This window comes from Polyodon spathula, chromosome 16 (genome assembly GCF_017654505.1).
Source record: "Polyodon spathula isolate WHYD16114869_AA chromosome 16, ASM1765450v1, whole genome shotgun sequence".
NCBI classification, from domain to species: Eukaryota; Metazoa; Chordata; class Actinopteri; order Acipenseriformes; family Polyodontidae; genus Polyodon; species Polyodon spathula.
The window spans coordinates 29608736-29636513 of record NC_054549.1 but is presented as its reverse complement, the minus strand read 5'-3'; the positions used below and the strand labels follow the sequence as shown (position 1 = coordinate 29636513).

The following is a 27778-nucleotide window of genomic DNA, read 5'->3' as shown; positions in this document are numbered from 1 at the left end:
AAATAGCACATAATAGTCTGTATTTGTTGTGAATTTTTTTGTAATAGTGTAGTACATTATTGAAAATATTCCTTCTTCTCATCTGCACTTGGCAACAATGATAACATTGCAGCCTTAATAATATGGTTTCCTAGCAATAAAGAACACTGACCCTCACTTCTGTCTCTCAGATGAGAGTGGAAATAACCAGGACCTTGGGATACTGTATGTCCTTCACTCTCTGAGCCCAAACCAAACTGCTGTTGGGAACCAAGAGTGGCGGCTATGGGCTGCCTGCAGCTATTCTCGTCCCACCACTCCCAAATACAGCACTGCTGTCGAGGAATAATACAACAGGAAACGAGAAAAACATGACACGCAGACTTCAGCATAGGCTTTAAAAAACAACCTTGTCAGCTGAATTCTAACACCCTATTACAGCCCTGAGGTGTTTAAATCTATTTTCAGTTTTTTGTTCCATTAAATGTATTTAACATGGTTAACTATTTAGGAGCCACACAGGCTCGCTCTGGTTCTTTTCCCTTCAAAGTCACGACCCAACACACAGGATTGGAAGGAACAGCGCTGACGCGCACTTCTAATTATAGAAAATAAACAAAAATAAACACCTAGCTCTTACTACAGCACTAACTGAACATGAACCTAAACTATACAACAGGGCAGCTAAGCTGTTTACCTGTTACACCAGCTAACAAAACAAAAAAAAAAACTTTTTTTTTTTTTTTCATAACAGTTGAAAGCACCATCAACCGGGCCCTCAACACAGCAGCGGCCCTGAGCACACTGGCTGCTTTCTTTAAATACCCTACACGTGGCTGTAATTTACAATGATCACAGGGTGCAGGGAATAATTAATAATAAAACAATTAACAGAACTCTAATTAAATTAAACCAAAGCGCATTTGCACATGTTTTTAGGCAGGGAGGAATCTAACCCTCTCCCTGCTATCTTACTATATATATATATATATATATATATATATATATATATATATATATATATATATATATATATATATATATATATATATATATATATATATATATATATATATATATATATATATATATATATATATATATATATATATATATACACACACTGAGTAACTAATAATAGATTTTTTTTTAAACTTGGGTCTGAACCCCAGTAGACGGGTGAGACAACGTCGGAGTGAAACATCATAGTCTTCAGTCTCTTTGCTTAGCATCTTTAACAAACATATTGCTGCTTCAAATGAATATGGTGACTCAATAAAGTCAGTTTACAACATTCAGTACTGTGACCTGCCCTCTCACAAAATTAAAAATTAAATTCCAGTGGTTTAAATTTATCTAAAAAATAAATAAAAAATCATATCACAATTTAAAATATACATTTTTAAAATAAAAAAAATAACACTTTCATAAAATATTCGATTCAAAATTTACAGCCAACATACAGTATATCGTATCTCTGAGGACATTCATCTTTACTTATTTACATTATACAGATTTGATTCCGGCTCACAGGACGTACCAGTTTTAGGTCTCCGAGCACAGTCTTTTTTTTTTTTTTTGTATCTACCGTATACAGCTTGATGAGGTTTTCCCACAACCTCACCTCACACCCTTGATCCACTGAGAAAACAAAATAAAAAATGTCTTCCCACCACACAATCAGGATGGTCAGGTTTGTGCATTGCTTTAAAACACCAATCAGTGCAAGGACACTCCACAGTCGCAAATTCCCAACAAAGGATTTAGGTCTCTGTCACACTGAATGGGATCCAGTTCCACAGATACACTCTTGTTCCCAGTTCCCAGTTTCCATTTGGAGCACATTCTTTTTCCACATATTGACGGTAACATCAGTGCAGTCTATAATCCAGTTTCTGATCTTTCTTACATTTGGATCTAGATTCTGCTATCATCAAAGGTCAGAAATGAATTTCCTGGTTTTGTTTCCTTTTTTATATTTGGATCTGGGTCCAACATGTCGACAATTAATTAAAGGTTGTATTCCAGTTGCTGGTTTTCGAATCTCATAGCATCAGAGCCTGGCTTACCAGGGCAGGGTGGGACTGGACTGGTTCTCAGTAAGTGGAATCCATCTCATCCGCAGACTCTGCCTCGGCAGGGTAGGGCCTGGGCTGGTCCAGGTTGACATAGGTCACTTTGAGGTTGATGTAGTGCTCGCCCGTTAAGCCTGACAGGATCTCCTTGATCTCGTAGACCAGCTCCGAGAAGGAGGGGCGCTGCTCTGGCTCTGGGTTCCAACACTGCAGCATGATAATGAACCTGAAGACAGGGAAGAACAGCTACGTTGATGACAAGGAAATAATTGCACTTCAGAGAGGCAGACTTAAGCGTCACTGTTGTGGTTAAATTAATGTTACATTTTCTTGTAATTATGCAGTTATTATTTTACATGGATTTTATTCCTACCATATATAAACTGTGTGCCTAATCATGTTTCTTCAAAAGTGGTTCTCTGGATATAAGTAAAGTAGTCTGAGAAATTCATCCCGGTCAGTTGGGGGGGGGGGTAAATTGAAAACGTAGTAACTTTTGCAACTATACAAAGTTGATAGTTGAACTTTCTAACTTAACAAACTATAATATCACAACAGCTGCAGTTACTCATTTATGACTATATATATATATATATATTATATATATATATATATCTAATATATTATATATATAATTCGCGTATATTTAAGGCTGACATGTAAACTAAACTGCATTTCAAACACACGGACAATAATATAGTAACTATTTCTATTAAAATCCCCAACATTTCTAGAAATAACAAAGCAAATGATAGAAAATTTGATTGACAGCAAAATGCTGTAACATTGCTGTATCAGTGGTAATGAAGTGCACTCACATTGGGTCGGGGCAGTACTGTGGCTGAGGCAGCCTCCTGCCCTTCAGAAGATAGTGGGTGATGTCATAGGGATCCACCTCAGGGTAGGGACTCGCTCCTCTGGTCAGCAGCTCCCACATCAGCACCCCGAACGACCACTAGGGGGGAAGCGCAGGCTTCAGTCATTGCATCACAACGGTAATGGAGCAGCTCTCCACTTCGTCTTACTTAACGTAGCCTTTAGGTGACACATTTTAAGGGCTTGAATTTAAGGGCCATTTAAGAATATATGAAATGTGAAAACAGGTTTAATTTCAGAAAGTGTAATTTAAATATCACCCAAGAAAATAAAATGTCATGTCTTACAACAGTTTTCTACTACACAAGCTACAGTAAAAATAACGTGGTAGAAATGTGTACACGTGAACTACACTTCTATTTCCTATTGAATCTCAATGAATATGAACTGTGATTTTTCTCAAAACTGATAAGAGCATGAAGACTTCACAATTGTTATGCTAGTACTTGGTATGGACGAAAGCTTGTAACTGCTAATAACATTGTTTTGCTGTCTATTTTTAAAATGTACATTTAGCAAGCAGAATTTGTCTGATATTCTTTTTACAGACTTACAACCTGTGTACTCATTTATATTTAGTACAGTTATTCCCTTCTTTTCGTGCAAGTGTTTTCATCAGTGATTTATTGCTTTTGACCACTGTGTTCCTTCGGAAAAGAACAAGAGCTTTTTTCCCCTTGATACAATACCATATAAGCACTTACAACAATCAACATTGATATTGCTCCATTGTGACAGTGGTACCATTAACCGCTACACAATCAGTGATGAATTGTGTCTGTCTGTGCCTGATATCTCACAAAATCTTCTTTTAACATAATCATAATTGTTTTGATATTTATTGTTGTATCCTACCAACAGTGTTTTGAACAATTATTGCAGTCTTTTTAAGAATTACCTGAACTCAAAATCGTACTATTGGGAAAAAAAAAAAAAAAAAAAAAAAAAAAAAAAACAGCACATTGAAATCCCGATATATAAGTAAAACATACAAACAAATGCAAATTAACCCTATATTCATGTACCCTGGGTGATTTATTAAACTGTGGCATGAAACTAATAAGGATAAGCATACATATAGCAGACTAGACAGCAAGAATAAGTAATGAGTTTGTACAATTCATAAAGAATGGTTGCAAGCTTGAGCAGTGAACTTACCACATCTGACTTGGTGGTGAATTTTTGTGTCTGCAGACTCTCTATCGCCATCCATTTGACTGGAAGTTTGGCTTTCCTGTGATCCTGGATGCTGTAATACTCCTTATCAAACATGTCCCTTGCCATGCCGAAATCAGCTACCTTCACAGAATAGGACTCGTCCAGCCTGTCAATGAATTAAACCATCAGGTTGTGCAATGGTATTACTGGGGAGAATTTCCCAGACAGTTATATAATGTTCAATACCAGAACAGAAATAACATGACAATATTCGCGATTGACCACTCACATGCAGTTTCTGGCGGCCAGGTCCCTGTGCACAAACTTCTTCTGTACCAGATACAACATTCCCTGGGCAACCTGAAGCCCAAAGCCAATCAGGTCCTTCACTGTGGGGTTCTGCAGAGAAAGAGCGAGAGAAAGAGGGATGTTTAAGTCCAGTTTAATATAACAGAGAGCTAGGCCTGTTACAAGAAAAAGTTTGAATTATGTTGTGTATATTTGTTGTTAGTGTTTACTGGACCTCCACCTCTAAGTGGTTTCCGTGTGTCTTACCCTCTGCTCACAGCGAATGAAGTGGCGCAGGTCTCCGTGCTTCATGTAGGGCAGCACCACCAGGGGGAGCCCCTCATTGGGCAGCAGGATCCCCAGCAGGGACAGCACGTTGTTGTGGTGGAAGCCCTTCATCAAGAGCCCCTCCTTTAGGAACTGTTCCACCTCCTCCACATCTGTAATCCCTGCAACATCAACACAGGGCTTTCAGTTACCTAATTTCAACTCAGAGTGTATTGGAGCTTTTCATTTCTAATCATTTTATGTCACCTTGAAAAGCCTATTATTGTTTCTGATGTTATTGCACATTAGAGACTTACTATTACACTGTCTTGTTCTGCTATACTTGACTGAATGGTTTAAAAACATAAAATGGCAAGATGAAAAATGAGTGGTAGTTGTAAAGTGCAAGAAGTATTTAAGAGGTGTGTATTTGTGGCAGGCTGGCGAGTGGATAGAGGCCCAGAGTCTGTAGTTCAAAAAAAAAAAAAAAAATTATTATAAATACACAAAAATAAAAGGGCACAAGGGCCAAAACAAAGCAATTTAAACACAAAAAGAAAGACAAAAAGCAAAACTAACAAAAATAACAATTTCCAGGCTGGGCAATGCCTTCACTGGATTTATCAAAATTCAAAAACCACCAAACTGCTTCCTCAGCTCCCTCCTTTCAAATGAGAAGCAGAGACCTCCTTGTATGTCAGGTGGCTGGGCGCTGATTGATCCTTAATTAACCTAATCAACTAATCAACCCCAGCCACCTGAACATAATAAACCCAGGCAGGTAGGGGAAATTAACCCCATCCCGGCCAATTTAAAAAGGGCAGAGCTTTGCTCTGCCACAGTATTGGTAGTTTCTGACATGTGGCAAGAGGTTAAAACAAAATGGTTCATTTTTAATTGGACAATAAAAATAAAAGGTGGCAGATGGAATCATAGAACACAGACGTGTGCCAAAGTTGAAGCCAATAGAGTTATTGCACTGAATTAGATATCAATATGGCAGCTGTGAGAGGTCCAGTTAAGGCTACTGCCATGTTTAAGCTGCATAATCGGTGCTGACCACCTTTGAGGTGAGGGCTGTTCTACAGTATTGTACCTTCAAAGCTTTTTCAAACTGAAGAAAATGTAGACTTTTCCTCTCCAGCTGTAACAATGCCAACCCTGTATCTCCCCTGGTTTAATTAACTCCTGACTTCCCCACTGCAAGCTCAGATCTGTCTGCTGCCAGTCTGATCTCACACCCCTTTGGCTACAGAACATGATCACACATCAGGAAGGATTTGTTTGCTTCTTTCCCTCTAGCCCCAAATAACACAGGGACCGAAAAAACAGGCACACTTACTGTTCAGTGACTTGACAGCACAATGGATTTCTCTGTAAGTGTGGTCCTCATAATAGCCATGGTAAACTATCCCAAAGTGACCTGAAATGACATGCGAAACATTATTGTAGCCAGCTCTTAATTACCCTCGTTCATACTGCAGCATTGCTATTTTCTTTATGCACTTCACAGCAGATATTTTACAGCACTAGTATTTTGTTTTCTATTTGGGTATACCTGTTAGACATTTGACGACGTTGATAACATGCACGCTCATCCAACACTTTGCTTCTATATCTAAACTGCTAGCCTATGGTGTAACGCTACAAACTGTGCACCGATACATATTATTGTACAAATTATTTTATTTTATTTAGATTAAATCCCACCCTAGAACTATAAGGAAGCTGTCAGTCATTTAGTAACCTTTGCCAATGACCCGATCTCGATGCACCTTCAGCTTCTCAGCTGGAATCAGCACATCCTTCACTTTCTCCAGCAGCTCTGGTCGTAAGCTGGTGATGGAGATCTTGTCAGGAGCCAGGAGGGAGATGAGCGACCTGCCACAGCTGCCAGCGTATAGTGGGCTCTGCAACATTATCCCAGGTGAGCCAGTGTTGGGAGTGGATGGTGCGTCTGAAGGGAGGCAAAGTGTGTTACACGCTGTGAGTGCTGTTTTATGTTCCCTGGAAGGCATTACAGTAATGTTTTTTTTGTTTGTTTGTTTGTTTTTTTCATTTAGTCGTCACCAATGTTTTTTTACCCTGGTTTTCTCCCCAATTTTGAATGCCCAATTATTATTTTTTATCCCGGTTCACCACTGCAACCCCCCGGCAACTCGGGAAACATGCTCCTGCCAATCCGGAATTTTTTCCACTGTGGATCCACAGCGAAGCTTCCAGACCTATCGTGCTGGAGGACAACATAGATCTGAATGGTTCCACTGCAGACCCACAGGCGCCCTCTCAGCCATAGGGGTCGCTGGTGTGCGGTGAACCGTGGATTGCCCTGCCGACCTAAACCCTCCCTACCCGGGCGGCGCTCAGCCAATTGTGCGCCTCCCCCTAGGAACTCCATGTCATGGTTGGCAATGACATAGCCTGGATTCAAACCTACGATCTCCAGGCTATAGGGCTCCACGTGGAGTGCCTTTACTGGATGTGCCACTCGGGAGCCAGCAGTATGTCTTGGTTAAAACAGAACATTCCTGGACTAAGTTTTCTCAGAAGAGTTTGGACCTACAGTCCTAGCGCTGTTGTTGAATCAGTAACAGAATTCTTAAGTTGGCTAAACTACAGAATGCAGACTTGCAGATATTAAGGAATTTCATTTTGAATTAACTCCTGCTAACACATGAGAATGATTTGTTTTATGGCTATGTTCTGTCTGAGTAGAATGCAGAACTTTAAGAAAATCTATTGTAAAAAAAAAACTCACCTCGGTTAAAATCGCCAACTGGTGACAGATTTGTAGGACCCACCGTTCTGTTTAGATTTAAAATGCTGACGCGAGACAAGTGTTTCTCTGCATTTTCAGCTGAAAATGTCCAAAAACATGAATGTTCATTAATTTCCATTACAAATATTTATTACATGGTATCTTATCCATCGTCATTCATCTATCATTGTCTTTGGTTGCTACTGCTACTTTTCGAATGGTCCACTGATGTTGTCATTCTCGAGTAATAGTATAGTAATCATTAGTAGAGCCAGGGATAATGAAGCACTTGTAAGTTGAGTTCTTATTTATGGACCACACACTTGGAAAACTTATTTAAATGTCAGCATTTTTGGATCAAACGCACCTGATAGGCCTTACCGAATTGTTTCTCTTAAGTTAATGATAGAAGAATAATAAACTTGCTGGTACCGCTCTTTTTTTTCCTCAAGTGCATCACCAGGAAGCCGAATGCAGCCACCACCAGCATTGCCATGAATGTCCCCAGAACGATGCCTGTCACAGACCGGCCCTGGCTGACAATGACCACACGGCCCAGCTCAACACAAAGACCATTCTCACCATTGATGCAGATCTGAGGGATGGGCAATTTATGAGATATACTAAATAAGATTAATCAAGACATGGCAAAACACTTTTTTTTTTTAAGTGTAGGTATATATGTACTCAGTAAGTCCTGTTACTACATTTACTACCACTACTAATAATAAACTCACCTTCACAGGTAACCCGTCACTGGGGACAAACATGTTTTTAGGAATTCTGCAGGTAATTTCATTTTCCAGCACTTTAGCTTTGCAATCCACTCCTCCAACAGTCATGATAACTTTCATGCACTCAGTTACTAAATTCAGCTTCTTGTGCTGCAAAATAAAAATGTTTATGCTGTTATTTATACATGTATTTATTTGTATTGATTTGTTTGTACAGTACAGCTATAGCCAAACATTTTGCATCACCCTATTGTATTAACTAATTTTGCTTTATAAAGTTCAATGAAACCTGCTGAATAATGTTACGTTAACATATTGAATTCATTCCGCTTTGTAGTTTTCTATACACTTAAGAAAAAACTGACAATTAAAAAATGTGACATTTTGAAATTGAACATACTGTACTACTATCATAGTTTCCGGTAGACTCTCTTGCAATATCATTTTGTAGTTTATTTGATTACATGATGTTAAAAGATCTCAATTATGTTCATATAGTTATTTTTTTACATTATATATGATTTCTAAAATTCAAGGTGGCCAAAGCTGTACATCTCTGGCTGAGATGAAGCAAATAGACATATAGAGCACCACATCATACATTTAGTACATTGACAAATGCCCCAAATACCCCAGTGTACATACATGTACATCCACTTTATCCTGGTTAGGCTGCAAACGCAGCACGTTGTCCTCCTGTTCAAAGGGGATGACCTCTGCGTCCGGGTAGTAAAAGAAGGTAAACTTTTGAAGTCCCCGAGTCCCGTCCATAGTAAATGAGAGCTCCCCCTGCTCCTTATCTTCCCTGATTTTTAATGGACGGGCCGGGCACACCATCTTCTCTGAGCTCAGTGCTGGACCACACACCTGAGCAATGGGTCGACAGAGTGAAAAGCAGGTTAGTCTATTGGTTCTGTATGCTGTGATAATGTGCAGAACAAAACATAATACTGTAGCTTAAATCGCTTCCATTAAAAGCATTACAGGCTGTTGTATTTTATTATAACTTACATTAGAACCTGCAATATCTGATTTAATGGGTTACAGGGGTTGAACAGATGTGTATAAATATTGTATCTCAGAGGGTCGTTATACTATATTGTAGTTGCTTTATTAACGCTGGGGGATTATAAAGTAACAATGTCAGGTGCAGTATATCGGTGCGTCTAAAACACCAAATTGCGGTCCTGAACGTATACCATCCAAAGAAAATCTGTGAAAATGACATCAAAACAAAGCACCTTAATACAGTATTTGGCAATTTACAAGACTGCATTCTATGCCAAAGAAATCAGCCAGGTTTTTTTGCACCGTGCGCGTTAACCCAAGACAGAAACAACAACAAGAATGCGTGCACACAAATTGGATTTGGAAGTCAGCGAGAATATCTTGTTTCATCTTTGTTTAGCAATACAGTAATTATTTAACAAGGATAAACTAGGCAGTTCCGTGAAGCGACAGCATTTAAAAAGTGAAACCTGAATTCCCAAACGTTTATTCCTTTGTTTGAACTGCAACTGAATCCATTATGTCCTGAACTGAATTTACTGTTTTAGACCGAAATTAAAATGTGCATTGACCATTCTCTATCAGTACCGTTCAGTTGGTAGCAGCATGTGTAAATGATACATGCTAGAGGTCCATTGATTAATAGAGGGTATTGTATTTTACACGATTGGATATGACAGGTTCGACTGTATATAGGAGAATATGTGGTTCCCATTAAAAGTGAATATTAAAAAGGGAGCTTTAGGAATGTCAGAGCTGAAGTTACTTTTATTCGTAATGAGGACACGAGTCAGCTGTTATTGTTTATGTTAGAACTACAGTTGGAAATGAGAAATTGGCTAATTACACAGACAAAGGGTTAATTAAAGGGTCAATTAACTCATTTAGGATTTGATTGGAACAAAGTCCTGGACTGCAACAAACCTCCAGGGTCACAACCACTGATGTCGGAAGTAAAGGAGAGTGGAGTACTGTAAACAAGACACGACTGCATTCTAGAATGGTAGCATTATAACAACAGACGATTTTAAGCAAATAATACAAGGTAATAACTTTGGGAATTAGTATGTATTACTATTGCATATTACTCATGTCATCTTAATTTAATGGTATTTGGTTTTACTTCACCACTACAGCATGAGATGATTCGTCCCGGAACCGTTCCTCACAGTAATCCTGTTTCACATGATGGACCTACCGTATATACAGGCTTAAAATCCTTCTCGAGAGGCTCAAACACCATGATCGTCTTGTAGACGGAATCTAGATTTCTGCCGATAATTGTGATATTTGATCCACTGTATTAGGGAAAAAAAATAGAAAACTTGACAGTTATAAAACATTTATATATGACCTTCAAGACAACGCACTACAGGTATATGTTATCACAATTAAGTGAGAATTATGCGTTGATAAATAAGCCAACATTTATTTTAATGCTTCACCAGTGTTTGAAAGCAATCCTTCCTTTGTGTTCTGTGCTGGGATGTCAGACTCACCTCTCAAAGCCACATTCTGGGAGGACCTTTATTATAGTGGGGTTCTCTTTGTATTTGAACGACTGGGATATCGGCACCTGGGCTTCATCTATCTTCACCTCTGGAACAACCTCCTGCACAGTTTCCATGGCTGGAGTTACACAGACTATCGAAGAAGTGCTGGTGTTCCTGGGGGTTAGACTAAAAAACGCAGACCATAACAATCTGGTTTAAAACAATACAAGTCCTTCTGGAATTAATTTGCACACTTTCTTTGTTGATACTGTAGTCATACTTTGCCAAACCAATTTCTTACAGTGTCTGAGTAGGACAACAGCCACACAGGCATTTAAACTCATGACCTTTCGCCTTTAAAGTTAGGACAATATTTAATAGAATAATAATACTAAAGCTTTAGATTAACATTTCCATGCCAGGCACAATATATTTTAACAACATTACTGGCGCACATGTACATAAAGTGTCACTTGCAAATATTAGACATCACCAGACCAGTAATGACAATAATGCTAAACATAACGTAATTACTAAGCTGTCTTGCTGAGTCACTTCTCATACCTTATGATGCAGCACTCCTTCCCATTCATGGTCACTGTCCTTCTATTGCCTGCATCAAGGTGAGTCCCTGTCAAAGTGATCATGGTACCCCCTGCTTTGGGACCAAAGTCAGGCAGGATCCCAGTGACATTGCATTTCTGATAAGAGGAGAAAATCCCAGTCAGAAACATATTGACAGAAACAATATGAAACCTCCTGAGGGTTCTTATCTCAGTGACTAAGACAGTCTTATTACATGAATACCTGTGCTCTAGACTTCTGTGAACCGTAACACAAACCAAAGTTAGTTACCACGAACGTGAATCCGCTGATTTTTGCTTTGCCTTCGACGTAGTACGACCCGTTGACAAGGCCTTTGTTAATGTTCACCGTGATGGCGAGAGGCTTTGAGAGCTCATCGGCTCCTGAAGTCTCTATTCTGCAGACCAGACTAGGGAAAGAATTAGAGGATAAGCCAACAATGCAACCAAACTCACATGTATACATACTGTATATCAAAAAATATATTTCATGAACAATAAAATTCACAAGCATCAACGTTATTAAACTCATCCCATGCATACAGTAAACAAGGAAAAACATAATGGACCTGCAATCAAAATGGCCAAATGCATACAAATCTTAACATTGCAGCCATACAGAACACTGAATCATTCGGAATGATTGCAAGCAGAGTTAAACATACTTAATAACTTTTAATTGTAGCTCTATGTCTAAAATACAAGACAAGAAAGGAAGAAAGCCTGTACTTTGGTGCAGTTACTCACTGGGTTACCCTACTCTTCTCAACCTGCACTTTGCAGTCTCTCTCTCCCACCTTCACCAGATGAGTGCTGGCCTTGATTAAGGGTCCTAGTGGGAACTGGAATTCCATCCCGCAGAGTGTCAGCTCTGTCCCTCCATCAGGGGGTGCTGTCTTCGGGAAGAACTGCAGGAGCAGAAGGAAAACCATCCAAGTCAGGTGTGCAGAATACTGTTTTTGTACAGTAATATTCATTTACCCTGATTATGTCCATAGTTCTACAGTATATTACAGTTGTAATTGTGCACACAACTAATAAAATGTTCCCGTCTCTGCATTAAATGTTAACAACTCTTGCCTATTTGTTTTCTGAGTATTAAATATACCCAAGAAACTTGCCTAGAAAAAGACAATTGATTTAACGGATATGCTAGTCATTAATTAAGTATTAGGACAATACAATATGCTCACTAACATCAGTTTTGATATGCCATCTGAATAGTCATAATACATTTTACCTGAACTAATTGTTTAATGCTGTAGGTACTTGCTTTACATGACTCTGTCTGCTGTAAAATTAAATAAATAAATAAATAAAAAAGAATGTAAAAAAGAATATGCATCTCTTTTTCTGAATTTTTCTTAGTTACCTCAGTGATAACAGGTGCACAGAATTTATCTGTCCACAGGGTGGTGCACTCTTCCCTCCAGGTACAGGTTCCCTCACACCAGCCACAGCTCATGAACGCAGGTGCTGTCAAGCACCTGTTGCAAGACAGGAAATGCTGACAACCTGGTCCTCTTTTGGAGACCTTAGTCACCTGTTAATTTTGGAGATATCGTTAAGATGAGCAAAACCTACAACCCAACAGGGTAAGGACACTCAACTGTATTGTTTAATGTTTGTGAATCAAAACATTCCCAGAGACATATACAAAGTGTATATACTGTTTTGAGTCTGCCTGCTGGCTTTAAATTAGCGGTCTTTAGTTGTAATGTCAAAATTCAATCAATACAAGAGGTAGAGTAGGAGTTTTGGTCGAGAGTGAAAGTGTGACCATTTGGTAAGCGCTATATTAAATAAACAAAATGTGTAAGAGGACAGAAGACGATGTACCTTGTTTCCGGTTATAAAGAGCAGGTGGTCGGGTGGAAGCTCTGCTGCAATGGAGGACACCGGGTGCTTCTCATCGAGGGAATAGTTAGCAAAGAGGATGGGGCCTGATCTGCGGAGCACAGCCTTAAAACAAGTCCAGTCAGGTCAATACTCAGCAGATAAAACTGCCCAACCATCAGAATAAAGGCTTTTTTTTTTTCACCTTGAGAACCTGAACCTTTATTTGAAGAAAGTCTGTATATACATAAATTTTTCCTACCTGCCCTTGGTTTAATTACATACTGTACAGTGTTGGAAATTTGCCACAAGAATGGGGACAAAGTAACCGTGCAGAACTTGTTAATTTGAGAAGTACTTGCGTGAAGGTACTTGCCTCTATCTAGACTGCTTTTCCTTTGTCCCCAGCCAGAAGATCTTTACCTGGAAAAGTCTCCCGTCCGATGTCCCCAGGTGAGCCACAGTCTTCTCTTCAATGGGAGTGACCAGGATGGAAGTCAGAAGGACCCCCTTCATCGCTCTGTTGAAGAGATCCACTCGGTAGTAGGGTTTGGAGACAAATGTTGGGGTGTCGATGCAGCTTTTGTTGCCATTCATACTCTGAAATCACAAAAACACATGTATGAACTTTTACACAGGAACTAGGCACACGTATGCATCTGTGTCTTAATTGTGATGCAGCACACCGCACATACAGTGGCAAATTAGCAAAGTAATTGTGACTTCCACTATGCTTTACTACTTTTTTTATTTTATTAATATACAGTTGCTGGGCAAATCCCAAAATGCCACTTACCGTGGTTATTTTTTGCTACATAAAAACTAAAACTAACACTGTCCATTGGTATAGACACTAGAAGCTGAAAATAGTTTGTACTGGCAACACATACATCCCATGGCTCCTCCAACTGTCAGATAAAGGAGAGAAGAAATAAACCCAATATTCTTTTTTTACTATAAGACACTGGATCTTTGAATAAAACATTTGCTGCAATTCTAAATTCATAGACTATATATTTCTCTGGATGTTAGCGAAAGGTGGAGAAAAAAAAAAACATAAAACCATATATTGTGTTTTCTACCACAAATACGAAGCTTTAATAAAAGCATACTAAAATTATAGAGTGGGATATAGATCTCCTGTTTGTATTGCTGTTTATGTTTTATATGTATTATTATACCAAATATTTTATCACGATTTTCTTAACTTTTTAAATGGCTTTGCATTTACTGCTAGAACTAAATATTGAATATTGAATATTTAATATGGGAAGACAAAGGTGTTTTTACCTATTAGCGCAAAGAACTAAAGGAAAATACACATAACGGTGCCCTGTTATGATAGAATTGTTCTTGGCTTTTCTTATCTCAACTTTGGAAGGCAATGGTTAGTTAAAGTGTTCATCAGTGTAATGTAATAGCTATCCGGAATGTCCTAACGTGACAAACAGACCAGAAATACTCAGCTAAAGATTGCTTTTAGACGTTTTTCTGACAAGCTTTACTATCTAACAAATTCCCTTAATACTGGCTACAACTGGAGTGACGTTCAGTTTACACATCTGCTTATAGCCTCCTCTGGCAGCGGAGAATCGCCATTACAATACACACTTTGAAATTTCAGGATAGGCAGTTTGTTGCTGGTTATTTACGAACAGTATTGACAAATTCTGTGGTATGAAACTTGTTGTGAAATATTTAGCATGCAATGTAACTGTTCTTAATGTAAATTCCTATCAACAGTGAAAACATGCATTACAGCTGTTTGGACTTACAAATTAAAAATAATAATAAAAAAACAACTTTACTTAATTAAACCTTAATTCGACATACATTCTTGGTCCCAAATTTTCTCCATATAAAAAATATGCATTCTGCCTCTTAATTTTTTAATTCGACACTACGCGTTACTCGTAACTCAACATTTATTGGTGCAGAAGGGATAAAAAACTATTAAAAACACAAGTGGATAACTCAACACTGTCGTATAACGTGACTGACCTCTGACTGGAAACGGATCGTTCATTCATTCATTCATTCGCAACTACCAAGTGCAGTTGGTTACAGTGTCAGTTCATAATTAGGGAGATGCGACAAATTATTTATTGTTCACTTGGCTTTAAAGGGCTATGCACACCGGACGCGAACGGCGAGAGCAAGCAAATTCGAATAAAGTATGCACATCGGGAGCGAAGCGAACTGCACGAATACAGCACGAGTAAAAAAAAAAAAAAACACACAAGAAAACCAAAACAACAACAAAAAAACTGTATCCAGTCATAAAAAGTAAATACTGTCTCCTTTTGTGGAGACAAAATAAAATAAATAAACACAAAGAAATAGAGTATGGGTACACCACACACTATAAAAAGTAAACAGTTCGGGGAATACCGCCGGCTTGCTAAAGATCTAATGTGACTGTTATTATTGGTCAACATTATTAAAACAAAGAAGCGTCATTTTACAGAAATACAAAACCAGTGTGCGGTGCTCCCCGTCACTTTGACTAAAATTAAAGTGAAATAGAGAGAGATGACGTGCCATCAATTTCCAATTGTTCTGCTATTTCTTGCCATGTGGTGTCATATATATATATATATATATATATATATATATATATATATATATATATATATATATATATATATATATATTTCTGTGGTAATCTCTGCCTGAGCGAGACAGTCACAGTCTGACAGGTAATACCTTTGAACGTATTTCTGATTGATTGGTCCATTGCGACGCGAATAGTTCGTGGCGTGAATAGAAATAAAAGTTCGTAAATTCGTTCGAGGCGCTCACTACGGCTGCGGTGTGATTTGCTCCGTTTAAATCAGTAGATTTAATTATTTTTTATTCGCTCCCTCGCTTCATTCGAGTCCGATGTGCATAGCCCTTAAAGGTTATTCGGGATAACAAGCTTGTCAACAGAACTTTCAAAGTGTGTTTTTGCATGCAAAACAATCGACAGTTGTGCACTTTCTGTGTGTTTTACAGCTCTGATTGGTCTTCAAGCTAAGTTTAAAAAAAACACGTTTCATGTAAATGTTCTGCAGAGTACAGGTTAATATTTTAGAACAAGGCTATACAGAGGCGTCCGTGTTTCAGGTTGACATTGACATTGACTAGCCACTAAACACACGGGTACTGGCATGCTCACTTTAAAACAGCTGAAGCTTAAGTAGTATGAAACTGGAAAAGAGTGAGTCAGAAGCACATTAATTATGAGAAAGCATGTTTTTCTTAGAAATTTGGCACCTAATTACTTCTTTTTTGGGTTCAAAAGTCACCAAGATGTGAATCTAAACAACAGGAAGGAAATATTAAACGTTAAGATCCCTGTTGTTTCAATTTTTTTTTTTTTTTTAACGAATTCTAAATGTACAGTAAGTGTGACATATACTGTAAACTGTACTGTACATATTGTAAGTTCCACAGGGGACAAAACAAGGAGTCATAACATTAGAAGTCAGGTATATAATGTCTGTTAAACATGTCTGAATTCTTCCCATGAATTGCAGGAACAGGAGGAATCACGTTTATTCCAGAATACAGCGATTTCTAAAAACCTATTCAAAAGAATGACTCATAAGTGTCAGTTTAATTTGGAAGACCTATTCAGAGTTACATTTCTGTGCCAAGCTGTTACAGAACTGTGTCATTTAAGCTCTTACAATATCATATTGTGATGCTTGAGATGCGACATACAGTATGAAGATCCACTGGGTTTTTTTATTTCTCCTGTTTTTTTAAAACATTCTACAAAAGAAATTAAGAGGGGCTGCTACTGGTCAGCTTATTCAACACCTTGCGCTATGTCAACAAGATGGACCCACTTGATGCAATATGATGCAATCTAATCAGAGTTGAGGAATATACATTTAAGACATTTGTGTACAACATGTATTGTGTTTCATGGTAGGCTTCAATTTACGAAATAAAGAACTTTCTGAATGCACAATAATGTTTGCAAATGGAGTGTGTAGAAGGTGTGTCCTTCTTTAGTCTGGAAGTTTAACTAAAGAGTTAGCATTGTTTAAACAATTCTGTGTTTAATATCCTAAATAGAACTATCAGTGGCTGGGCATAGTACGAATGGGGTGTTCCCAATTAGGGTTCTGTAGACCTTTTTGCAGTTGCCTTGCACTTTGCAATGGTTTGTAAGGGAGATGCTAAGGAACAATAACTGTCCTGCTTAGAGATTGTTAATGAAAATGAAGTAGAGATTTATTTATTTTTTTAAAATTTTTTATTATATGGTTCCTTTAGTTCATCTTCGGTGAGGCAGAAATCAATCCGTTAATGTATTCTCCTGTGTATTTCCAGTTTTAAACTTTATCTTGTCAGCTGAAAATGTGATCTGCCCCAGATTTGTTTTTGAATGAATGCCAAATTTATAGCAAAACATTATTTCCTCAAACGTCCCCCCTCACTGAATAATATCATGATCAACTATTTTACACTTTTGACATGCCCTGGTGCCCTCTTTGTTAAAAGTATATTACTGTAACTATGGGTTAAAGCCATGTTGATAGGCCTGTATATGTTAATGAAGATAAGGAATGTGGATTTAAAGGATGGTTTTAAAGTCAGTACTTTTCATGATCAGCCATGGTATTTTCTACTTCCCTTAAAGAGTGTTGGAAAGAGGAAAGAAAGCTGTTTTCAGTTATCCAGGTGAGCATGGAAGAAGTTAATTCTGCGATACATGAACAATACTGTCAAGTTGGCACTGATTATACCCAAGTGGCCATTGAAATCATAGCAGCAGAAGTGTGCCATGCAAAGAGGAAGTATGGGAATACAAAAGTAGGCTCTTAACAGGAAACAAGTGCAGGAAACAGCTAGTTTTGTGCAGTCATGATGTTTCCAAAGCCACAGCTCCTCCAGCCCAGTGCACTCCATGACAGAACAGGACGGTACTGAGAGCTAAGACAAATGGTGTGGTGGCTAGGAGGACCTGTGAGATCAGTACTTGCAAAGGTTTTTTATTCCAGATGTTTTTAATAGTCTGGCTGTTTTTCTATTTCATTAAGGAGGGATAATGTTTGTACAAAGTATTCTGTTGCAACAGTGTGCTCAGCAATAGGAAATTACCCAAGTCAATGCGGTAGGAAGGGCCTTTTAGCAGAACATGTTCAGTGATGCAATTTTAAACCTAATATACAATCTCGATGTGCATGATTCAACAGATAATAGTCCCTCTTTAAAGCTGTTGTAGAAGAAATAAGACTAAGGTCAAGAATGACCTAGGAAGTGAAACAGTAGCATAACATAACATTCTATACAATGTTTTCCTTGCAAAACTGGACATTTGGAATTGTACAACCAATAAAAATTATGGAATTTTGGTTATCCATAACCACTTTAAGAAGGAGAATCTTGATGTAGCCAGAAAATAGGCACTGTTCAGCCCTGAACTGTATAGTCAGACTGAGGTATCTAGAGCTTTCAGTTCCTCACCTTTCACAGTCACGAAATGCATCCCTGTACTGTACCTGCCCTATGGAGAGACAGACAGTCTCAGAGAAGGACAGGGTCTCTTTTTAAAGTAACATGTAAGTAAAACCCTGACAGATAAACAAACTGTGTTGTGCTTTTTCTGACAAAAAGTTGTGGGAAATGACTTATAATCAGGTGAGCAAAACATTGTTGCTGCAATCACAGAAACATCCTATTTGACCTCCAGTTCCACTCAGAACCAGGTACCATCAACATGCTGAGACACAGAAAGAGTCTGTACTGTAGTTTCACCAGGTCCATGACTAACACTTACTCTGCTATTTGTTTAATATATTTACTGTTTCTATGCTCATAATCAAAGATTTCCCTCGCCAGTCTGGGCCACACCTGCATTCCAACAATGAGTTACTTGTTTTTCAGAAAGCTACTGACAATACTTCACTTCCAAGGCAGGAGCTTTACCGAGGCATTTCAAAAGGAATTATTGGTAGTTATCGGGAAGAGGTTAGGTTATGATTGTGTGTCCCTCACTGACCAGGAAAAAAACAAAACAAAAACAAACATATCTACTGCATATTATATTAAAAATCTTGCTTTCCTAGTAATTCCTGTAATTATATAATTTCTATAAATACCATCTGTTTTATGAGCCATCGAATAATGAACGCCTCCCTCTTTCACAGACCTCTGAGCATTCCTGTATTTTTCTCCTCACAAACAATTAAGTAATTTAATTTGTTTAATTGGATGGCAGGGCTGGGAGGTCAGATCTCCCTGTTGCCTAATTAAAATGAATGTGCAGCAAGTGGCCAGCGGTGAATTGAACAATTGACAATCATTTAACTCTGGTCATCTGTCTTTAAAAAGAGGCTGAAAAGCCAGTTTCTTTGTTCTTCTTTTTTATTTAATTTTGGGGGTCTGTGCTTTGCAAAGGAGGAGGAGGAGGAGGAGGAGGAGGAGGAGGTGGTGGTGATGGTGATGGAGGTCACTGTCCCTGTCCCTCATGACTGCAGGTTTAACTGTGATCCTTAGGACCAGATGTAGGAATTAATTTAGGGGATTTATTAATCCTACAAAGGTTTATTTTAGTTTATGTAGGGCAGGGGTCTCCAACCCTAGTCCTGGAGAACCCCTTTCCAGCAGGTTTTATAGGTGTCTTTACATCATCAGTGGCTAAAGATCTGGAACACCTGTTAATCTTGACTAATTAAGCCAATAATTGGTTAAATTAAGTAACTGAGGGATTGGCTGAAACAAAAACCAGAAGCCACAGTAGCTCTCCAGGACCAGGGTTGGAGACCCTCGATGTAGGGAGAAGGTTCCTGAAGCAGGACCTCTCTTTCAGTGGGAGTAGCGCTTGGCCACCTTTTACTTCCTAGTGGTTTCTGCAGAGTGTTTTGTTCTGCATGTATTATGTTGTAAATATCCTCCCGCACTAGGGCTGCCATTTCTGGTACCCAAGTGGAGGCCACCAACCACTGCAACTGCCTGCAATACTTGTAGTTAATAAAACCTGGATGTCTGAGCTGTGTTTCAAATACAAACCTGTCTCTCATGTTCTCAGCAGATACCCACACCGTAACAGTACACCCCTGTTACAACACCTTTACTAAATGACTTACCAAAAATATGAATCTATTATACCCTGAGCTAATGAATTGAAATACAAATCTACTAGAATCCAATGGACTGCAAACCATTGCTACGAAAATATCATATTAGACAAGAGTTTAAGGGTAGGAGTAACTTAAATAGATTTTAGGTTATTTGTTTGTTACACTGAAGGAGAATACAAATGTTAAAAATACAAACTACCTTCCAGGGAGTATATATATGTTTGCTGTCATGTTTTCTGTTTGAAGAAATGTGCACAGCGCAAGGAAGATCAACAGATCCCATGTATGATGAGCAGATTAATTACGAGTAGCTTTCTTAACAGTCATCCTACCACAATCCACCCCCACCATGCCACTCTGCCTGTAGGCTCAGCTGTCCTATTCCCATCACCCAATCCAACAATTCATGCAGTTCTGCCAACTCACCTCTTCAATGTCAAATTCTAATGCACTCAATGCATTTACTGACAGTCAGTATGCTATTTTAATCAGTTCAGTAGTGTATAAAGGAGAGTTTTACAAATGCCATTAGGATACCATTGCAGTACCAGACATCTAAAAATCTGTTGCTTATTGTTGGGCACATGAAGAAATCCATGTAATAAATGTAGGCAACCAGAAAATGCTGTTCAACCCTCTGAAACATACCCCTTTTGGCCCAAAGCAGATCTCTTTCTCAAATGGCTCATTTTTAACCCCTAAAGCCCCACTGGGTGAACTACAGGTGAAAAGGTTTTTCCAACTTTCATTTTTGAATATGATTTGTGGAATGTTGCCTCTTGCTTGCCTTAAGTTTTAGCCTAGTAAGTTAAAGCTCTATTTTTTTTAACAGTATTTTTTATTGTGTGGAGTTAGTTGGACTTTATGGAACTATTTGGTACAATCACAGCATAAAATAATAATATGAGGTGTAAATGTTTACCTCATGGGGGCAGAACTCGAGGGGTTGGAAGAAGCTGAGCCCTCGGCTGAGTCGCTCAATATCAGGATTACAGCAGTCTTCCACTCCTCGTTCAATAGCCTCGTTGATTCTGGAAACAGGGAAGGCGCAGAGGGCTGAGTTGTGGATAGGCTTGTTGCTCCCCGGCACAGTCTCGGCAAATACCCCGTAGAGGATGTCGCTGCTAACTTCCACTCCCAATTCCTGGGCCAGCTCATGGCCTGCCTTCCCCAGATGAGCAGCCTGCAGAGCATTGTAGACCACCTGTCGTTGATAATCCTGGGCCCTCCTCCGGCGCTTGGGCTCGAAGCGGCATTCGAGCAGCACCTCACGGTAGTGGCTCAATTCCCACTCGGAGTGAGGAAGCCGGCCTACCCGGGTCTGATATGTGGAGGGCATTTCGGCTATCTCCCGCTGCACTGATAGGAAGTAGACGAAATCTCCCGCAGAGAAGCTATACACATAGTGGATTGAGTAGGAGTCAACAAACTGAGGTAGGACGGTAAACCCATGTACTTCAGGGAAAAATCCATCCTCGGTTGCCAATGGCCTGAGCACAGATATTGACTTTCTCCCATACTTCTGGGTCACCGTGCTATTAACTGTGGCTGCCACAAAGAAAAACAAAGCCTGGCCGTCATGAACCAAGCTGGCTTTTGTGCCCAAGGGGCTCGCTACACAGTCGGGGCAATTGTTTTGACTGTTAGACTCCTTTTTGTAAAGGCACTTGGAAAAGTTGGGTGGGTCCAGTTGGTGAGTAAGGTTAAGTTGGTGGAAGTAACAGACACCATTCTGAGAACTGCCACAACTGTATAAATATGAAAAATACGTATCCAGTGCTAGGATCTGGTTGTCTGTGTCCTCTGGTTTCTTGGACTCAGCCTCTATGTCACAAGATTGACAGATTTGACATTCCGGGTTACCCACTGGCCCAGTGCGTAATTCCCATAACTTATCAAGACTGGAATTCAAGGCTTCAATAATGTTCCGAGAGGCCAGATACACTGTTGTTTTATCATTGAAAGTGGTTCTATCAATAACTATATTTTGTATAGGACTGTTGATCTGGTAGTGAGGTGGGTTGTAGGTCACTGAAAAATCCACGAAGTTGGAGGTGATTTCTGGGCACTTATTATGAGCTAAGACTATAAAACGTATTGCCCAGAAGCAGGTAGCCCAAAACATTTCCTGCCAGACCATCTCAGCAGAGAAGAAAAGAAACAGCAACTTTTTTTTCATTACTTGCTGGCTTTAAGTATGGAACTCTTCTGGCTCATCTTGTGCACCATTAAAATGATTGCTATAAAGACAGAGAAAAGAACATCAAATTCACCATATTACATAATGCAGGATTTCAAGGATGTAATAGCACTATTTTTCTTGAAAAGATGTAATTATTTTAATGTTCTAAACCAGCAAGAAAACAGTAACCTGCTGTGACGAAGTGCCCGCCAGTGTGTATATTATCTGTCATGTGTTGCGTGTGGTGTGTTTAAATGTTGGTGTATAGACATTGGTACACGGGATATAAACGGGTCTGTGTAACACGAGTGTTTAAAATGTATATGTGTATTTAGGCACGAGGATTGCACAGCACTTCACGTGCAAGTAAAATGTAGTAATATGTGAGCACGGGGAATTGCACTTTATTAATTCACGTGCTGGGATTCAAGTGAATAATTAACTGGTAATTGAATCCCAGCACAACAGTATATATAGATGCACGTTGTCACATACTCGGGGTTGGGTGTTCGGTGAGTGGAGAACGGGAGCGAGAGAAGAAGAAACTTAAATATATCAATTGCTATATACAAAAACAGACTAAATTTAAGCCAGCACGATGTTTGTTTATTTAAAACTCGCCGTGTTTGTCAGTGTGTCTGTCCGTGCACGGTTTTGTTAAGTTTAGTCTGTTTTTGTTTGTCAATTTATTTTGGCGTAGAATGCTGTGTCCTGTGTTTTCGTGCTTGTTTAAACCTTTTATTTTGTAATAAACCGGCGCCAACACGCGTCTTCATCATTTCATTTCATCCTGTCTGTTGTGTATTTCATTCTTCTTCCTGGTTCTGACACCGCCCGCTTCGGCCGTCTCTGACACCTGCGTATGTGCTTATGCTGAGAAACAAACTTTGTTTTTAAAAAATAAAACTTCTTTTGCTCCCAATTCTTAATGTGACCACTTACCAATGCATGTTCTTCTAAAAGAGAGGGGCAGAAGGGCATGCATCAACAAGAATGCCTGTAAAATGACCGTAATTTTTACTAACAAATTAGATAATTCTGCAAACCATATCATTTTTATGTCATTAGAGGTTTTCTAATGAGAGTTTTATTTTTAACAAACCTCCTTAAGTTCCATCATTCAATCAGGATGACCTGTTTAAGTCAGGCATTGATCTTAATCTCAACTCCAAATTGTATGTTCAGAATCTTTCAAAATTAGAAGCTTTTGACTTTTTTTTTATTTCATTTACTTACATCAATTCTGTTCTTGTTCAACTTTTCCTTGCTGTGAAACCTTGCTATGCGTTCTAATGTTACATTTCAAACCTACTTTAACCTATCCTGGGAAAGAGACACAGTACTTATGTTCCACTGTTTATACCACATAGAGCATAGACAACACCACATTGGGTTTGATTATGTAAGTTAGTGGTCAGAAATAGAGTTCCATTAAGCCTACATTAGGCAAAACATTACATGGAAAATGCCTGGAGCAGAAGGGCAAGTTTTACAAGTGACAAAATAAAATACAGTACAGACAAATGACTCACCCTGTGGTCACCCAGCTAAAAATCTTCTAGGTTTGATGAATGAAAAGACCAACTGAAACTTAGTCTTGTCTCATTCTTGCACACGCCCATCTACCCTATCCCCAAAAAGCAGACAGAAACCGGTTAGTAACACTTAGTAGCTTATGGTCTGAAGACAACTTGATCCTTGGTGGTGTTAAGAATTAATTAGTGAATCAGATTTTCTAGGTTTTACTTCCATTTTGATTAGGTACTTATAAGTTTTGATTTGAAAGTCCAAAACCATTGGCTGTAATATGTTGTTAGTAAGATGACTGTTTCACAATCTTTCGTGACTCACTTTGAACAGATAAATTTTTACTCCTACATTATGTACTCTCTACATGACTTAGCAATGGACGTTTGCATATGTGTATGTTGAGAAAGGATTGGGGAGGGGGGTAATTTATCATGGAACCTTTTTCTACACAGATCTGGAAACTGTGAATTAAGTGATTACAGCTGAGTTTCAGACAGTGAAAGTTACATCTTTTGTGATTCACCTCTTAAGTGATGATTTTGAATATGATTGCACTGCAAATTTTATACAATTTCATAAAGGCTATCAATTAACAGGAAAGCATGCTGTTTGTGTGGACATTTACAGGCCAAGTCACATAATGGTTCCACTAGGTTATCTGCTGGAAAATATTACACATCAGTATTCAGTTGTGAACAAGGAATAATTCTCCTTTAAGTGACGCACCCACTAGAAAATGTTAGGAGGATGCCAAGTGCAGTACCTTGGAACATTTTATATGGCTTTCTAGGGCTCAGTAGATTTACCCTTGAGTGTGCTTTCCATTAATGTTGTACATGTTGGCTCTTACTACAGGGTAGCATCTATCATACCGGTGGGCTAGGTGAGTTTGAATGGGAGTATTTCCTGTCAAAAAAGCTAGTTGCAAATATCGGAGACTAGTTACACTAGACATTTAAAGCAAATACATAAAACAAAACAAAACAAACAAAAAAAAAGGTAAGAAATACAAAAGGTAACCAATGTCTTTGTGACTTATGATTGCCTCCTAAATATGATCATGTTAGCAAGCTTGAAACATACTTCAGACAACAGAGAATAAAATCAAAGGCGAATTTATATATATAATCTCACAGCAGGTAAAAAAATGAATACACATGTAAATCAGTTGTGATTCTTTGGGACTGATTTACTTTAAGCTGTTGCTGCAGAGCAACATTTTATCAAAAGAAAGGGCTGTTTGTTAACAATACTGGTAAGAAACCACTTGGGTACATTACCAATTTTCAACAATACAAACCAGTCCTTTTTCATTTTAGAAAAATAAATGGTACATTGAATAAAGGCTTAGAACATTTGTACACATTATCAAAATGTTACCAACTGAATGTGATGAGCAGCAGAATAATGTTTCAGAGAGTTCTGTTGAAGAAAGTTGTCAGAGATATTTGAACAGTACAGGGAATCTAACTGGTTTAGATTTTTTTAATAATGTATTACAGGTAAAGCTCCAAAATATTTGACTACGTCAAGTAAAGAAAAATAAATTCTGAATTAAAGTTTATGCTGAAACGTCGGTAACATTGACAGGTTGATCACTCAAACCTTTTATCTGCTTTCTGCGTGTGCGAAAAAATAAAAATGAACCTTTTACAGGTTTGAGTCTGATGGATTGAGCACATTCGGTTAATTTATTTGATTAGAAACAACCATTATATTTGTAGTAGAGCCATTTTGAAAAACAAGATACATTGATTGTGAATGCATTTTCTATTTTACAACAGTAAAATAGTTTGTAATTCGTAAATTTGTAATCAAAGCATGTAAAAAGGTGACTCACGTTTTTTTCCTATGAAGAAACATAATGTTAAAAAACTAGAAAGACGCACGTTTTTGTCTTATTGATCGATTACTAGCTTTTTCATTCCAAGAAAACTGGGGTTGAACATTTCCCTAACTTCAATCAGGCTTTACATAATCTTTTTTAGGCACATCTATGTTGGTATTCCCATAGTGCTGTAAGTATTAAGAAGACAACCCCATGCTGTCTTTCACAAGCAGCTAAACCTTAGTTAATTGTCCTCCCTGTTTTTGACTATGCTGATTTCCTGCATGGCACGTGTGCTTGTTTCCCAAGGCAGACACGTACTCATTACAACTTAACCTGGTTTATTCTGGATGGCAGCTATGTTACACATCAATACATTGTTTTCCACTACAAAGACACTGCGCATGCTGGAAAAAATGTAATACCTGCCCAGCAATGTCAATAGGCTCTAGGACAGTGATCCTCAAATTGGTGCCCGCGGGGAAATTCGTGCCCGTGAAGCCAGGCCATCGTGCCCGTGGCAGATGTTCTTAAATTATGGGTCGTGAACACATTTCTGGCAGGTAGTAGCGTGGGAAAATAAAGAAAGTTTTAAACACGTTTCCCAACAAAAGCCCCACAGCAGTTTGTTGACAGTGCTGCTTAAAAAAGTACTCATTAAAAAATGGTAACATCATTTTTTTTTTATTTTGTTTTTAAGGACTAGCTCAAAAACTTCAATCACTAAACATGTTCAGAAAGGCTAGATTTACCCTTGTAGAACTGTTCTATACTTTCATTATGCTTACATAAAGCTTTATATAAATATTTATAAACTGCTACATTATCTGATTTTATACCAAGATATACAACAATAAACCTGGTTTCTTCTAAGTTGTGGCTTCAACTTTTATTGGGGAAATTGCATGGTCTATTATTCTATTGGACATAAGAGATAAAACATAGCAGTACTCTAGTGTAACCAGGATTAAGATAAAGATTAGTGTTCATTAAATTGTTTAGAAAAACTACAGGCAGCTATGTGTTTTACAACATCCGTTATGTATTGATTCCACGTTCTCTGCACATCATGATGAACTCAGGGCGTGTAGAAATCTATGCCAATACATTTTTTTCTCATGAGGGTAGCCAGGGGTTCAGAGCAAGCATTTCCAGACTTAGAATGTCAGTATTAATGTAAAAGATAAAATTGTGACAGACAATTCATATTTAGTCATATTTAGAACATTATGTATGCCCTACTGTAAGGCAGTATCAAATAGACTATGTATTTTTCTACCAGTAGATAAATAATAATAATAATAATAATAATAATAATAATAATAATAATAATAATAATAATAATAATAGAGTATAGGTGTTTCTTTAAACTCAAATCCAAACGTGCAATACGTAGCCTTTGGTTGTACAGGTGGATATTTCACCATATCACTCTTACCAACACAATCTGTGACCTCATTAAGTTTTTAAGACCGTGAAGAGTTGCCATCGTTACTGTATCAACCTTGTCTAAGTACATTTTGAAACTTGTCACGATCTTGAGAATTGAAGCTATAGCTTACATACCATTTTTTTTTTTTACTGTCCCATAATTATGCCCACATTGTATTAATTTAATTCCCCTTCTGTAGTAAACATGGAGAGAACTGAAAAAAGTTTCTTATATTTAAAGGCAACAGACTTAACCCTACCTGACTAGAAACCTGAAGAAACACCGTAGGCTCAATGTGGACACAAGAAACTTTCCAAGCTCGACCCTCCGGGACCAAGCAATGTTACTGCTGGAGTATTTTTAGTTATTTTACCCTTCTTTCGTTTTTCACTCTTTTATCTACGGTAAGTAACGTGTAGAAATGCCTCCCCAAAGGAACAGCTAAAGTGAGTAGTGGGGTAATTTTGTCTAGGTATTGTATGCCCCTCCCTTTCCATAACAATTAAGACAGGGGCTGTGTAAATAATGTCTAGGATTGCTCAACTGCTTGTGTATGCATTGTTTCTGATTTATTAAGAAAGATACAGCAACACAAATCATAGCGTATTATTATGAACACTAGTCACATCATTCAAATTTTACTGTATGTTAAAACAAAGTATTTTCCCGTC

At 38.3% G+C, this 27778-nt stretch overlaps 1 protein-coding gene across 1 annotated transcript; it reads right to left on the bottom strand.

Moving 5' to 3' along the window:
- Window positions 1-1193: 1193 nt before the first annotated feature.
- LOC121328235 (macrophage-stimulating protein receptor-like) lies at window positions 1194-27552 on the bottom strand. Its single transcript, XM_041272791.1, has 21 exons — window positions 27367-27552; window positions 21058-22375; window positions 13480-13656; window positions 13060-13182; window positions 12593-12763; window positions 11968-12128; window positions 11492-11630; window positions 11201-11337; window positions 10643-10822; window positions 10342-10441; window positions 8781-9002; window positions 8139-8285; window positions 7834-7996; window positions 7402-7500; window positions 6391-6600; window positions 5986-6066; window positions 4644-4825; window positions 4378-4487; window positions 4089-4254; window positions 2873-3009; window positions 1194-2280 (listed from the first exon to the last, which is right to left on the bottom strand). The coding sequence occupies exons 2-21, from the start codon at window positions 22312-22314 to the stop codon at window positions 2076-2078; spliced, it is 4167 nt and encodes a 1388-aa protein (XP_041128725.1). The 5' UTR covers window positions 22315-22375; window positions 27367-27552; the 3' UTR covers window positions 1194-2075.
- Window positions 27553-27778: the final 226 nt, after the last annotated feature.